Source organism: Protomyctophum parallelum, assembly GCF_964188405.1.
Source record: "Protomyctophum parallelum genome assembly, chromosome: 7".
Taxonomy (NCBI): Eukaryota; Metazoa; Chordata; class Actinopteri; order Myctophiformes; family Myctophidae; genus Protomyctophum; species Protomyctophum parallelum.
In genome coordinates, this window is record NC_139705.1 from 30,172,055 (window position 1) to 30,188,288 (window position 16,234).

Here is a 16,234-nt window from a genome sequence, read left to right on the forward strand (position 1 = left end):
TGACCTGCTGGTTGACACAAGTTTGAATCCAGAACAGAATTTGTATGAAAATGCCGTAGCCAGTCTACTTCTGATGTGGAACAAAAATGGCTCATCTAATGTTATTGCCATCCCTTGCGCTTATTAGAATGAATTTCAGCATTACATTTCAACATCAGTTCATTAATTAACATGGTTAGCAGTCTCTCTCTAATACAGCCTCTAACACAGCTACGTTACAAAAAACAGATACAGTCAGCCTAAACTCACTAATGGCTTCATTTAACCCTTTTAGACCTGAGGCCGATTTTGAAAAGGCCTTCGAAAACCTGAACGACACCCTAAAACCTGAGGTACCGAAAGAGACTAAAAAACTACAAAACTACAAGGCGACGGCAGCCGGTCTTAACCCTAGAACACTAAACCCGGGTGATTCTCTAGTGATAGAGAAAAATCCCATACACCCCCAATGAGATTTTTTACTGGACCATTCTCACATGTCCCAGGAATGGGTTGACCAAAGCAAAAGTTCCCAGCTCCATTCTTTTTTATTTATTAATATTTTTTAAATAATACCCACATTCTTCGCCAATTTTGCTCTCCTCTATTGTAATAGGTCCTCTCCATGATTTTTCTGGGTTTTTTTGTGAAAAGTCATGTTGAAATATTAAAGAAGAGTACCTCAAGTTGCCTTGGATTGCTGTACTTCAATATATTTTGATGAGAAATATTTTTAATAATTGGATAACATATACCTGGGTTTTTGTGATGGTTTGACAAAAGTTTAGTGTTCTAGGATTACGGAGAAAGTAACGTGGCAGCTGGTCTAAATGGGTTAATAGACTACAGATGGGGGGCCCTGAAAAGGTCCAGTGCATTGGCCTTCCCCAAATCTGCTTTAAAACCCATTCTGGGCAGAAACCCCTTTTGGTGTTTCAAGCATTATGTTATACTTTAGCTATTGAAAAATAGCAGATCTAGAAGCTCATAGCGCGGCACCGAGTGCCGCGCTACGAGCTTGTAGATCTGCTATTTTTGAAAAATCGTAAAAATGTGCCTCAAATCTTTGAATATATATTCTTTCAGAGCCAACGTTTTGAACTCAAATCTTTGCTTCTGGGGATGTCCGGGGAACAACATATTTTCAGATGGGGGTCAGCTGCTAAATACAGATAATTCTGGGGGTCCTTGACATGAAAAAGGTTGAGCACCACTGACTGGTTTTCAAAAAGCTGTCATGATTTATCTTGTTCTTTCTGTCATCTGTGTGTCCATAACAGAAGGGGATCAGCTAGACCAGAATCTGAGTACACAGACAAGCTTCAACACTACACCAGTGGTCACCGTAAGTCACGTTGAAAACCAACTAAAGTTTGTATTTTTTTAAGTGGTTTTGCTCGTTTTGCTCTAGGCTTCAGAGTTTCAGTTACTGTTGTGGGGGAAATTATAAAAAAAGCCATCCATAGTTTCCTCTATGTTTCTAGGTTGGAGTTGAGGGTAGAAAAATCATTCTGAAACCTTTCTTTTTCTCCATAGTGTTCTCTATACCTACTGTACAGTAAACTGGTTTCTTCTGACACTACTTTGTCCCAGTGTCACCAGGAATGAAGATCTACATTGATCCCTTCACATACGAGGACCCAAATGAGGCCGTCAGGGAGTTTGCCAAGGAGATTGACTCCTCCTGTGTGAAGATCGAGCAAGTCATTGGTGCAGGTAAAATTGCAATGCGTCCCATGCTGCACACACTGCTACATGGTGTAGTTATTCTTAGATGCATTAGAAGAAGACCAGAAATGTAAGACGTGTCTTTATCTTGTAATAAATGCATCCATATAATACGTTTCAGTTCCCACAGTATTTCCAGGTGTTTAGACAAAGTCAAAGTCGTACGATTAGTCACACACGTTACCGCAGTCAAATTTGTTCTCCACATTTGACCCATCTCTTAGAGCGGTGAGCCACAGCGTGCGCCACACTCGGGAATCATTCGTTGATTTAACCCCCAATCCAACCCATTGATGCTGAGGCCAAGCAGGGAGGCATTGGGTCCCATTTATACAGTCTTTTGTATGACCCGGCTGGGGATCAAACCCCCGACCTCCCAGTTTCAGGGCGGACACTCTAACCACAAGGCCACTGTCTGGTTAGAGTGGACGATGTTCCTGGGAATGGAGGAAATGCTTAGGACAAATGCCAGTACAAGTGGCGCAGACTTGATACTTTGAATCCTTTGAATTGATACACACTTGAGCTAAGCTTGTGCCAAATTTATTGTGCACACTGCCAGTAAGCTACAGTAACATGATACTACTTTTGTCAGGTACCATTGGAGGTTTTACCACTTTCCTTTACAAATCAGATCAGCACAACCCAGAACCAATCGTCTCTCTTTCACTAATAGGAGAGTTTGGAGAGGTGTGCAGTGGAAACCTGCGTCTGCCTGGGAAACGAGAGATCCTAGTGGCTATTAAGACCCTCAAGGGGGGCTACACAGATCGCCAAAGACGGGACTTCCTGAGTGAGGCGTCCATCATGGGCCAGTTTGACCACCCCAACATCATCCACCTGGAGGGAGTGGTGACAAAGAGCAGCCCTGTCATGATCATCACAGAGTTCATGGAGAACGGGTCCCTGGACTCCTTCCTCAGGGTAAAGCATGTACTTCATTGTATAGGATCCCTAGCTGGACTCCTTCCTCAGGGTAAAGCATGTACTTCATTGTATAGGATCCCTAGCTGGACTCCTTCCTCAGGGTAAAGCATGTACTTCATTGTATAGGATCCCTAGCTGGACTCCTTCCTCAGGGTAAAGCATGTACTTCATTGTATAGGATCCCTAGTTAGACTCCTTCCTCAGGGTAAAGCATGTACTTCATTGTATAGGATCCCTAGTTAGACTCCTTCCTCAGGGTAAAGCATGTACTTCATTGTATAGGATCCCTAGCTAGACTCCTTCCTCAGGGTAAAGCATGTACTCCATTGTATAGGATCCCTAGCTAGACTCCTTCCTCAGGGTAAAGCATGTACTTCATTGTATAGGATCCCTAGTTAGACTCCTTCCTCAGGGTAAAGCATGTACTTCATTGTATAGGATCCCTAGTTAGACTCCTTCCTCAGGGTAAAGCATGTACTTCATTGTATAGGATCCCTAGTTAGACTCCTTCCTCAGGGTAAAGCATGTACTTCATTGTATAGGATCCCTAGTTAGACTCCTTCCTCAGGGTAAAGCATGTACTCCATTGTATAGGATCCCTAGTTAGACTCCTTCCTCAGGGTAAAGCATGTACTTCATTGTATAGGATCCCTAGCTAGACTCCTTCCTCAGGGTAAAGCATGTACTTCATTGTATAGGATCCCTAGTTAGACTCCTTCCTCAGGGTAAAGCATGTACTTCATTGTATAGGATCCCTAGTTAGACTCCTTCCTCAGGGTAAAGCATGTACTTCATTGTATAGGATCCCTAGCTAGACTCCTTCCTCAGGGTAAAGCATGTACTCCATTGTATAGGATCCCTAGTTGGACTCCTTCCTCAGGGAAAAGCATGTACTTCATTGTATAGGATCCCTAGCTGGACTCCTTCCTCAGGGTAAAGCATGTACTCCATTGTATAGGATCCCTAGTTAGACTCCTTCCTCAGGGTAAAGCATGTACTCCATTGTATAGGATCCCTAGTTAGACTCCTTCCTCAGGGTAAAGCATGTACTCCATTGTATAGGATCCCTAGTTAGACTCCTTCCTCAGGGTAAAGCATGTACTTCATTGTATAGGATCCCTAGCTGGACTCCTTCCTCAGGGTAAAGCATGTACTTCATTGTATAGGATCCCTAGTTAGACTCCTTCCTCAGGGTAAAGCATGTACTTCATTGTATAGGATCCCTAGTTAGACTCCTTCCTCAGGGTAAAGCATGTACTTCATTGTATAGGATCCCTAGCTAGACTCCTTCCTCAGGGTAAAGCATGTACTTCATTGTATAGGATCCCTAGTTAGACTCCTTCCTCAGGGTAAAGCATGTACTTCATTGTATAGGATCCCTAGTTAGACTCCTTCCTCAGGGTAAAGCATGTACTCCATTGTATAGGATCCCTAGTTAGACTCCTTCCTCAGGGTAAAGCATGTACTCCATTGTTTAGGATCCCTAGTTAGACTCCTTCCTCAGGGTAAAGCATGTACTTCATTGTATAGGATCCCTAGCTAGACTCCTTCCTCAGGGTAAAGCATGTACTTCATTGTATAGGATCCCTAGTTAGACTCCTTCCTCAGGGTAAAGCATGTACTTCATTGTATAGGATCCCTAGTTAGACTCCTTCCTCAGGGTAAAGCATGTACTTCATTGTATAGGATCCCTAGCTAGACTCCTTCCTCAGGGTAAAGCATGTACTCCATTGTATAGGATCCCTAGTTAGACTCCTTCCTCAGGGAAAAGCATGTACTTCATTGTATAGGATCCCTAGCTGGACTCCTTCCTCAGGGTAAAGCATGTACTCCATTGTATAGGATCCCTAGTTAGACTCCTTCCTCAGGGTAAAGCATGTACTCCATTGTATAGGATCCCTAGTTAGACTCCTTCCTCAGGGTAAAGCATGTACTCCATTGTATAGGATCCCTAGTTAGACTCCTTCCTCAGGGTAAAGCATGTACTTCATTGTATAGGATCCCTAGTTAGACTCCTTCCTCAGGGTAAAGCATGTACTCCATTGTATAGGATCCCTAGTTAGACTCCTTCCTCAGGGTAAAGCATGTACTTCATTGTATAGGATCCCTAGCTAGACTCCTTCCTCAGGGTAAAGCATGTACTCCATTGTATAGGATCCCTAGTTAGACTCCTTCCTCAGGGTAAAGCATGTACTCCATTGTATAGGATCCCTAGCTAGACTCCTTCCTCAGGGTAAAGCATGTACTCCATTGTATAGGATCCCTAGTTAGACTCCTTCCTCAGGGTAAAGCATGTACTCCATTGTATAGGATCCCTAGCTAGACTCCTTCCTCAGGGTAAAGCATGTACTTCATTGTATAGGATCCCTAGCTAGACTCCTTCCTCAGGGTAAAGCATGTACTTCATTGTATAGGATCCCTAGTTAGACTCCTTCCTCAGGGTAAAGCATGTACTTCATTGTATAGGATCCCTAGCTAGACTCCTTCCTCAGGGTAAAGCATGTACTTCATTGTATAGGATCCCTAGCTGGACTCCTTCCTCAGGGTAAAGGGCCTTGCAAACGTGAAGCGAGGAACGCAGGCGTTGATGCCTGGATCAACACAGGTCTCCTCCAGGTCTGTTGAAGAGGGGCGCAAGCGTTAAAAAAACCTAACAGAATCCAGGTCTGGTGAGTCGCAGGCGTGTGCACGTAACGAGCACGCGCGCAACAAATTCACGGGACCGCGCTCACGTAAATACGCTTGCGTTGTCGCACCGCGACTTCTCCGAGCAAAAACGCAGGTCTCATTGAAAATGAACTATAGGCGCGTTTTATCGCTCCCCGTTTGCAAGGCCCTGTAAGCATTTACTTCATTGTATAGCTCGCTGAAAAGAACCAATGTCCAACTAAAATACTTGACGCATGCTTTGGAAGTGATAGGTTTGAAGGGTAAGATCACTTTAATAGAGGTTTGGGTTGTATAGTTAGTAGTTACCTTGCCATGATGTAACTCCAAATGTGGACAAGAAATAAAAAAATAATTGTTCCAATTATTTTTTATTTCTTGTCCACATTTGGAGAACACAACCCAACCCAAACCTCTGCCAAAGTGGACTTGCACTTTAGGTCAATGTAATATCATGTAAGCCGGGCTTACAACTCTGAATCAGTAATAATACCATGCTGTCTGTGTCCTAGAAGTAACATTATCCACATTGGAACAGCTCGAGGGTTTTCTTATTACATCATCACTACAGTCTTCAGTTGTCACTTATAACATGATGGCCCCCCGAGTAAAACGTTTACTAAGACTACTTTTTATTCTGCTCTGAAGAAGGCTCTGCCGAAACGAGTGCCGCTTTTTCCATTTAGTTGGTTTATGACTAGTTAAGTTATTTTCAAAGCCTGAGCACCCACTGCCTCAACCAATCAGAGCTGAGCACCCATTGCCTCAACCAATCAGAGCTGAGCTCCCACTGCCTCAACCAATCAGAGCTGAGCACCCACTGCCTCAACCAATCAGAGCTGAGCACCAATTGCCTCAACCAATCAGAGCTGAGCTCCCACTGCCTCAACCAATCAGAGCTGAGCACCCACTGCCTCAACCAATCAGAGCTGAGCTCCCACTGCCTCAACCAATCAGAGCTGAGCACGCACTGCCTCAACCAATCAGAGCTGAGCACCCACTGCCTCAACCAATCAGAGCTGAGCTCCCACTCCCTCAACCAATCAGAGCTGAGCACCCATTGCCTCAACCAATCAGAGCTGAGCATCCACTGCCTCAACCAATCAAAGCTGAGCACCCACTGCCTCAACCAATCAGAGCTGAGCACCCATTGCCTCAACCAATCAGAGCTGAGCATCCACTGCCTCAACCAATCAAAGCTGAGCACCCACTGCCTCAACAACGGGCAGTTTCCAGAGGAAGGGCACCTGTTTTTCATTCTTTATTATCTGTCAATTTAGCTTTTGATTCATTTTTTCTTTTTTCCTTCAGCAAAACGATGGCCAGTTCACAGTAATCCAGTTGGTGGGCATGCTACGTGGCATAGCAGCAGGGATGAAGTACCTGTGTGACATGAACTATGTCCATCGAGACCTGGCGGCCCGGAATATCCTGGTCAACAGCAACCTGGTGTGTAAGGTGTCTGACTTTGGCCTGTCGCGCTTCTTAGAGGACGACACGTCAGACCCCACTTACACCAGCGCTCTGGTGAGTCACCGTCGGGCATTTAGCACCAGTGGAAAGTACATTTACTTAAGTACTGTCCTTAAGTACAATTTTGAGGAATTTGTACTTTACTTGAGCATGTCCAATTTAGTTACTACTATTACCTTGTAGATCTGCTATTTTCAAAATATTTGTATACATTTGAAAACTTGAAATTGGGACATTCTGCATAGTGTATACTTTCTACGTTTGGTACTTTTAGTAGTAAAGTACATTAATTTGTAATTCTACCGAAATGTGTGCACAGCAACAATCTTGAAAACAAAGTATTTCATTATGGGTTTGAGCTGACAGGCCTTTTTGATGTCAATCAATCAAGTCAACTTAATTAATTAAAGTGGCAGATGCCAAAAAATAGTTATTTTTTAAATATATATTTAAGTTAAATACTGTTTAGGGGCATGTCAGGTGGTCTACCTGCACAGCCTTTGTGATCTGGGCACCCCTGGTATACACTCTCAGATTAAAGACGTCTTTGGCCTGGATGGCTATTTGTTAAAAGAAGTCACAAACGTATTTGGCCTAGAATTAGTTTTAACAGGGGATTTTACATTATAGTCAATGAATGGACACATGCCAGAATGATCACCGGCCGTTTAAATTATATTAAAAACTTTGGCAACTAAAAATACTTTGGCACTGTATATCTTCACCAGGGCGGGAAGATCCCCATCAGATGGACAGCTCCCGAGGCCATTCAGTACAGGAAGTTCACCTCCTCCAGTGACTGCTGGAGCTACGGCATCGTCATGTGGGAGGTGATGTCCTACGGCGAGAGGCCCTACTGGGACATGAGCAACCAAGATGTGAGTATATATCCAGTAGGGGTGGGACCATATGGGTACCTCACCATGGGCTCCATTTTCGTCACCGATAAACCCTTTATCCCTAAACTTCTTCACCTTTTTTTTACTATTTTGCAAAACATTTTTGAATAGTTAAAATGGCCAGTCTTGTAGATTGGCTAGTTGAACTATTCAAAAGAAGTTTAGGGATAAGGGGTTTAGCCGTGACGAAAATGGAGCCCTACATCTTTGGTCATATTAGGCCCTCGATAATGATACTATCATGATATTCGATGCAATATTGCGATATTCAATATATTGCAAGAGATTTCATCAACGATATAACACGATATAAGTAACTGAAAATAAAAAACATAACCATAAAATGCAACAATCTGGAATTATGTATTTATTCCAAAATCTTTTAAGATTTATTTTGTGTCACAAACTGGCCAATAAGTACATTAATCTTGCCTCCTCCAAACAGTAAAACACTGACTACAACTTTGCAACTTGTGAACAGCAGTGGCGTGCACAGACATTTAGAGGGGCAGAAAAAAAGAGAGAGAAAAAAAGGGCACGTGGAACCGGCCGGTTATAGATTTTGGGGCATAAATAATATATTAGAAGCTTGATCAAGAATTGATCAATGTCACCATGGTCCACATAGTGTACACTAGCACATTGCTGTCCAGAGGGCAAGGGCAGGTGGTGCTCTAGCACCCCCTAGTGTCTATCTGTGCACGCCACTGGTGAACAGCTTGTCTGTCCACAGCAATGGGTAGCCTACTACTACTACTAGTACTAACTAATCAATATCACGATATTTGGAGGACGATACGATATATATATATTGTGCATGGCGATATATATATCGTGATAATCGCAATATCATTATATCGTCTTATTTAAAGGAGAAATCCACACCAAAACACATGAATAGTACCCTGAACAGCCTTTATAATCCTGCCCCATCATTCATGTTGATCTGAATTGTTTCATTAGATGCCCTGTGTTCTCCATTTTCCCCACCCCTCCCCCACAGTAACATGCAGTTATAGTGGAGCTAGTTGTCTTCATTCTAATGCGGGTATTTTAGTAATAACAATATATAATAATAATCTTTATTTATAGAGCACCTTTCAGACACAAGTGCAGTTCAAAGTGCTTTACATACAAATTAAAAGAAGAAACAACGGGTAAAAACAGGGGTAATAAGTTCAGATCTGGTCAGTAGTAAAAGTAAGACAATATTAGTTAAAGGTAGTGTAGACAAGTTTCCAGCCAAAGTTTAAAATATATATGAATGTATTTTGTTGACCTTTTTTCCCTCTATCTTTCCCTTTATTATGATGCTGAGGTGTTCTCCTGCAACAGCACACTCTCCCTTTGGCCCCCTGTGGCTGAATGCACTGTTTATATCCACTACAGTTTACTACTCGGGACGTCGGAGGGGATTTAAACTTTTAGCCAATTGCAGCGCGAGGCTGTGACGGTGTGTTCAACCCAACAGTATTATAATGAAAACGCGATGCGAATTCATTGCAAGTATAATATTATCCCCATATCTTAGTTTCACCATTGTTCATGTGAAATAGTATGTTTATGATTTAATTGAATATGTAAGCCTATTGAAATTATGAGAATCGCTATGTATAGCACATGGTTGGGTGGTCCGGCCGGCTTGAAGCATGCATTCAACCAGTGCTCGCCAACGGTGACAAGCCGTCGCGGATCATCATAGCGATTTTTCTTCATTGCAATGAATAACCGTGGACAAAGTAGTTCACATGAACGATGCTGTAGTGGCTGGGGCATTTGAGGGGCAATATGTTTTATATGCATGATTACAAATAAAAGATAATTGAATTGAGAGCCAGTGAGTCTCCTCCACTACTTCCTACTTCCTCATTTGCGGGACTCGTCGTGTCAGTCTTGTGATATTGTGATTACGCTACAGTTACCCTTAAAAAATATCGATAGAAATTCATAATTTTTTAATGTCATATTTAGCCATACGAGCGCAATATCCATAGCGTCCCTCCCAGCAGCAACAACAACCCCATAGCCTGAAGTGACCTGGCTCAGCCAATAGAATGACGGGGGGAGGGGGGTGGAGCTAGATTTGAATTTGTTTGGAAACACTCAATCACTTGATATGATATGATATGATATAATACTTTATTGTCAGTTCACACTGAAATTTGTCTTGCGACACAGCAGCCAAGTATGCAGAACACATATACAAAACACAAAGAACAAGACAATTTACATACATAAAGACATGAGCAATAGCCACCGCTTAGATTATCCTGTGGCAACTACATCTCCTGATTGAGCCTCAAGGTCGACTGGTGGACAAAGGACCTCTTTAGTCTGACCTTATTGTATGCTGGTACACCATATCTCCTTCCTGAAGGTAGCAACCTATATTCTCCATACATCACATGCTTAGTATTAGAGGTGATATTCCTTGCTAACCTTAGGATGCTGTTATCATACGTGGATGTATAAAGTTTCTGAAGTTGTTGTCCAACAATCTTTGAACAAATGTTCAGTTGTTGCAGCAGTTGTGTACTTCTGTGTACAAACACTGGAAACTTGTCTACACTACCTTTAAAAATAATTAAAATAAAGTTAAAATACGATCAGTTAAAACAAGGTCTTAAAAATGGGTTTTTAGCTGCCGTTTGAAGCCATCGACCGAGGTTGCCAGTCTGATATACAGTATGTAGGGGGAGAGAGTTCCAAATCCTTAATTGGTACGTAGCTGGCAAAGGCAGCTTTGCTGTGTCTCTTGCCATTTGTTGGGATTTCGATCAGCCGTTTAGTAAGGAGGCGAGCTGGGACATAATCATGCAGGCAATCTGACAGATAGGAAGGTGCCAGACCCTTCTTGACTTTAAAAGCAAGTAGAACTTTAAATTAGATCCTAAATTTCACAGGGATCCAGAGCAGGAATGCAAGTACCGGAATAATGTGGTCCCTTTTCCTGGTGTTATAGTTAAGATTCTGGCTGCTGCATTTTGAATGAGTTGTAGACCGTCCGTGGTTTTCTTATAGGCAAGCCTGTATAAAGTGCATTGCAGTAATCTGGGGCCCACGTACCATGAGGGGGTTCAGGGGGGTCCCCAGTGAAATCTGTAAATGTAACTAATTTAAAAATCACTTTGACCATTTATATTCGGTTATATGAAAATAGCCGATTTACAAGCTCACAATGTGTCACATCGGAACTTGTTATGAGCTTGTAGATTAGCTATTTTCAAAAGCACTTTAAAATATCTTCATTTTATTTTTTTAACATATTTTTGAAACATTTTAACAACACAAATCTTGTATAATCGTGCCTGGCACAAAATATTTTCAGATAGGGGACTGCAGCCAAATACATATTAGTTTAGGGGTCCTTGACATAAAAACACTAACGTAGAATAATAATAGTCGCTCTTTAAAAAATATTTAAAAAATAACTTATTTTGTGCTGTTTTAGGTGATAAATGCCATAGAGCAGGACTACAGGTTACCGCCCCCTATGGACTGCCCTAGTGCATTGCATCAGTTGATGCTGGACTGCTGGCAGAAGGATCGAAACAACCGGCCCAAGTTAGGCCAGATAGTGAGCACTCTGGACAAGATGATCCGCAACCCCAACACCCTCAAGGCCATGACGCCACTCTCTTCAAGGTATGGCCTTCTAACCCTAACCCTCTCTAACCCTAACCCAAGGTATGGCCTTCTAACCCTAACCCTAACCCAACCCCAACACCCTCAAGGCCATGACGCCACTCTCTTCAAGGTATGGCCTTCTAACCCTAACCCTAATCCTAACCCAACCACAACACCCTCAATGCCATGATGCCACTCTCTTCAAGGTATTGCACCCTAACCCTAACACAACACCCTCAAGGCCATGACGCCACTCTCTTCAAGGTATGGCCTTCTAACCCTAACCCTCTCTAACCCTAACCCAACCCCAACACCCTCAAGGCCACGACGCCACTCTCTTCAAGTTATGGCCCTCTTCTTACTCACTGGTGCCTTCTTGGACCTGCATTTATTTTGTAGGTCATGAAGCACCACCAGTGTTGATTTCGTCGACTAATAATTTGACAAAATCGTCGACTATACCATTTGTCACTGACGAAAACTAAATGAAAACTAAGCTATGATGACTGAAACTAAGACTAAATATATTGACAATTTCGTCCCCAAATAAAAACTAGACAAAAATGTTACGAAGGAACTAGTGGACAAGAGATCCAGTATGAGTAAAAGACACAAGTCATTTTACACTTGGTTGCACGCTGCGACGCGTTGTGAGCTTGTAGATTTTCAGCAAGCGTAAAATCAGTCATTACGACGGCATCAAGGCCCGCCAAAATACATTTTAGTCGACTAAATCACCAGTATATTTAGTCGACTAAAACTAGACTACTGTAACACTAAAGCATTTCAGATGACTAAAATATGACCAAAAACTAAATTAAGCTTTATTCCAAAGACTATGACTAAACGAGAATCAAACTTTGCTGCCAAAATCAACACTGTGAAGCACTATTGATATCATTGTTCTGTTTCTGCAGTGTTCACTTACCTCTGCTAGACCGCACTACTCCAGACTATTGATATCATTGTTCTGTTTCTGCAGTGTCCACTTACCTCTGCTAGACCGCACTACTCCAGACTTCATTCATTGTTCTGTTTCTGCAGTGTCCACTTACCTCTGCTAGACCGCACTACTCCAGACTATTGATATCATTGTTCTGTTTCTGCAGTGTCCACTTACCTCTGCTAGACCGCACTACTCCAGACTATTGATATCATTGTTCTGTTTCTGCAGTGTCCACTTACCTCTGCTAGACCGCACTACTCCAGACTATTGATATCATTGTTCTGTTTCTGCAGTGTCCACTTACCTCTGCTAGACCGCACTACTCCAGACTATTGATATCATTGTTCTGTTTCTGCAGTGTCCACTTACCTCTGCTAGACCGCACTACTCCAGACTATTGATATCATTGTTCTGTTTCTGTAGTGTCCACTTACCTCTGCTAGACCGCACTACTCCAGACTATTGATATCATTGTTCTGTTTCTGCAGTGTCCACTTACCTCTGCTAGACCGCACTACTCCAGACTTCATTCATTCATTGTTCTGTTTCTGCAGTGTTCACTTACCTCTGCTAGACCGCACTACTCCAGACTTCTCGTCCTTTAGCACAGTGGACGATTGGCTGGAAGCCATCAAGATGGGTCAGTATAAGGAGAACTTTGCCAATGAAGGCTTCGCCAGCTTCGATGTGGTGTCCCAAATGACCACAGAGTAAGTCCTGATTTTAACTTTCATGGATTCAACCCAACAGATTAAAAAAGTATATATATCTCTTAATTTAGTCGATGTAATTGTCTCGGGCAGAGATTGTACTGTGTCTGATCCCCATTATGAAGCACTTACCTTACTTAGAATAGTGTTCTGTTCTCATGATGGGAACAGAATGTGCAGAGAGTGTACACTTTCATAATGTAAGTTTGAGCCACTTCAGAGTTGTGCTGTCTCCGTCTAGAAAGTCTACTTCACTCCCATAACCATGGTTTATGAATAACAATCTCCGTCTAGAAAGTCAAGCTTCAATCTACTTCACTCCCATAACCATGGTTTATGATTGAATAACAAACGCACAAAAAATAACCTACATAAAAGCACCCTTCAGGCAAACAGTGCATTTTCTATTATAGGAGTGGTTAATGAATGAGGGATAATAATACATCCACAGCTCTTTTAGAATGCCGCAGAATGAAAGCATTGTTTCATCATAAAAAGTATTTATGATTGTGAATTAAACTTTTATTATGCCCTACCCGGGTTTCAAACGCTGCTGGTCCCCTGAGTGTGCCAAATGAATTACTACTGTTGTCGAGCTATTACGGGCAGTCCTTTGGGAAGAGAATGAATTGTGATTTGGGCTTCATGCAATAGCCTATAGTACCAACTGGTAACTGGCCACCCACAGGATATGTACATTTCTCAAGAAGAGAAGTGAACCGATAGTTTAACATTGTTGGTACCGTGCTGTATCTCTGTGTCGAGTGGGGGAAATTGCTGCATTTGATGGTAAAATGAATTCATTACTCTACATAAATGTTTTATCACTTGCATGACTCTGTGTGACTGGTCTCACTCCACTCAGCCACTAAATAAAATATGGTTGTGCAGTGAACTGGTAACCACATGAGGGGGCCTGTTATGTGCTTTGGGCAACACTGGGGTTATGATGCAGATTGTGTGGTTGCACTGCGACATCTAGTGGCTGAATGTTTCTATTTCACCTTTAACATCTTTTGCTGGTCTTAGTACTAGAAGACTTAATTGAAACATAAAAAATCCCCTGTGTGAAGTGAGGGGCGCTCTTGTCAACGTACATCCTCCATTCATTGTCAATGGGAATTTAATGTTTGTGTAAGGCAAAACTGAATAGCTGAATATAGGAGGAGTTAGCACCCCTCAAAAAAACATTTAATAAATCTTCAAATATTTCCAAAGTTTTTCCAAATTATTTAGAAAACATCTGAACTACAAGCCCTCAACAACACGTCACATTGCAATGTGCTTGTAGCTCTTCTGAAAATCTTTTCAGAAGTACATAACACTAATTTACTTCTTGCATAATCTTTACCCACAGCTGATCAGTTATTGTCATGTCACAAAGAATTATAATGCTATGTATGTAAGTTAAAATTGTAACTTTACAATCAAGCAGATTTTAACCCAGGTAGCTAGCTAACAGCAGCATAAACCTATGCATATAGAACCAGGTTCATAGTACATAGGATCATTGTATAATCCATCAAAAGTATTTTATAGAAAATAACAGAACAACCACTCACCGCTCACAGGAGATAAAATGGTAACAATAGTTAAAGGGTCATTTTATCGTCTACTCAAGCCCAGACAGATTCAGTACTATTTAGATATTTTATCAGACACGCCCCCTTCCTATACAAACCCAGTGTAACATCAAACTCCATTTTAACCATGATAGATTCATCGAAAACACCCGACCTCGGTTCTGGTGACTGAATGGGGAAAAAAGTGACCACCCTCGCAGTATGAGTCACCAAGGCTTTTCCATGAATCTATCATGGTTAAAATGGGGTTTGAAGGTTGAAGGAGTAGGAAGGTGACGTGTCTTATAAAATTAATATCAAATATCTAAATACAGAATCAAGCAACATAAAAACTGTCCGGGGGGGCTCACAAAAGCCAGAGTAGACGATCAATTACCACGTTATTTTAAAGTGAAATATCCCTTTAAAAGTATATCAATGGTGCTCACGGATCAAACGGAATCAAACATGAGAAAGAACAATGACGATCCGGGCATTCAGCAGTAAAACGGAGGAAAAGCCTTAGCTTAGGCAACTGTTAATTGCCTAATTGCATACAATAGCTATTCTCATGTGTTCTAGTAGTATTTAATGAGTTTGTCTGTCTGTCAGGTGCTTTTTACTCCTGAGAGTGCCCAAAAGTATTCCACACTTAATTAAATGAGTGCCTATGCTTCTCATTAGCATAGCATTTTGTTCTACAGAGCTCTGGGCAGGTTGGTTAAAAGGTGATAAGCATCAGTCTTCTGCCTCAGTTTAAAAGGTTGGGGTGCCTGGTGGTTCAGCCAGTTGCAAGTTAAAATCCGACTCCCAGTCTTGTCTCGCATGTCTCTCCTCTCTCTCTCTGCCTTTGGCTTCCTTATTTCTCTACACTAGGGTTTCACTTCTAGTGATTTTTGCTAGTTGACTAGTTGCCTAGTTTACTAGTCGAATGAAGCATGAAAATAAATAAAAAACTGTTAAGGTGTCACTGGCTGACTGGTCTCTTTACACAGGGATATCCTTCGAGTGGGTGTTACGCTGGCAGGCCACCAGAAGAAGATCCTCAACAGCATTCAGTGTATGAGGGCCCAGATGAACCAGATTACCTCAGTGGAGGTCTGACCGTGCAGACCTAGACTGGCACGTTGTTGTCTTCCCACTCCTTCTGCATCCTTCCACTGGGAACCTAGCTCCTTGGATCCCACAAAATTTCAGGATTCTCTTGAGAGACTATGAACTAACCCACCGCTCACCCAACACAGCCAGCAGTGCACATTCCTTTATTGTGTCCTGGGTCTTAACATCGCAGTCATACTTCACCCTAAAGCTCAGCGCTTCAAATCACCGGATCTGTCTGGGTAGTCCCACATTCCGAACATACCCGCATAAGGAATGCCTTGAACTTTTTTGAACGTTTGTGGAAGGAGGATAATGGGCAATAATGACAATTGCTTATTGAATTACTTGTTGGTAATACAACAAGCAGTAAAACACTCAAACATTATTGTGAGTTGATAAGCCATGTTGGTTCTAACAAGCCAAGCACAAAGTATTAATGCTGGAAAATGACAAAATGGAAGACACATTTCTTCCTAGCTTTCCTAGCACATTGTTTAGTGTTCACACACAGATGCTATGGTATGATCATTTTGTTTTATGTGCACCTCTTAATTGGTATTACTTGGGCAAGGAGCATGATTGCGTTGCCACATAGAGCTGAATTCCACTCTGTTG

At 42.1% G+C, this 16,234-nt stretch overlaps 1 protein-coding gene across 2 annotated transcripts in view; it reads left to right on the plus strand.

Annotated features, from left to right (window-relative positions):
* Positions 1 to 15,642, plus strand: part of ephb2a (eph receptor B2a) — a gene marked incomplete at its 5' end in the record, with an annotated part of 69,286 nt that extends 53,644 nt beyond the window's left edge. For both annotated transcript variants that reach the window (XM_083769519.1, XM_083769518.1), the window contains 8 exons: positions 1,260 to 1,324; positions 1,573 to 1,695; positions 2,384 to 2,631; positions 6,613 to 6,828; positions 7,503 to 7,652; positions 11,125 to 11,318; positions 12,801 to 12,956; positions 15,514 to 15,642. In XM_083769519.1, the coding sequence (XP_083625645.1) occupies positions 1,260 to 1,324; positions 1,573 to 1,695; positions 2,384 to 2,631; positions 6,613 to 6,828; positions 7,503 to 7,652; positions 11,125 to 11,318; positions 12,801 to 12,956; positions 15,514 to 15,622 (1,261 nt within the window). In that variant the 3' untranslated portion in view covers positions 15,623 to 15,642. The remainder of the gene's footprint in view (positions 1 to 1,259; positions 1,325 to 1,572; positions 1,696 to 2,383; positions 2,632 to 6,612; positions 6,829 to 7,502; positions 7,653 to 11,124; positions 11,319 to 12,800; positions 12,957 to 15,513) is intronic.
* Positions 15,643 to 16,234: the final 592 nt, after the last annotated feature.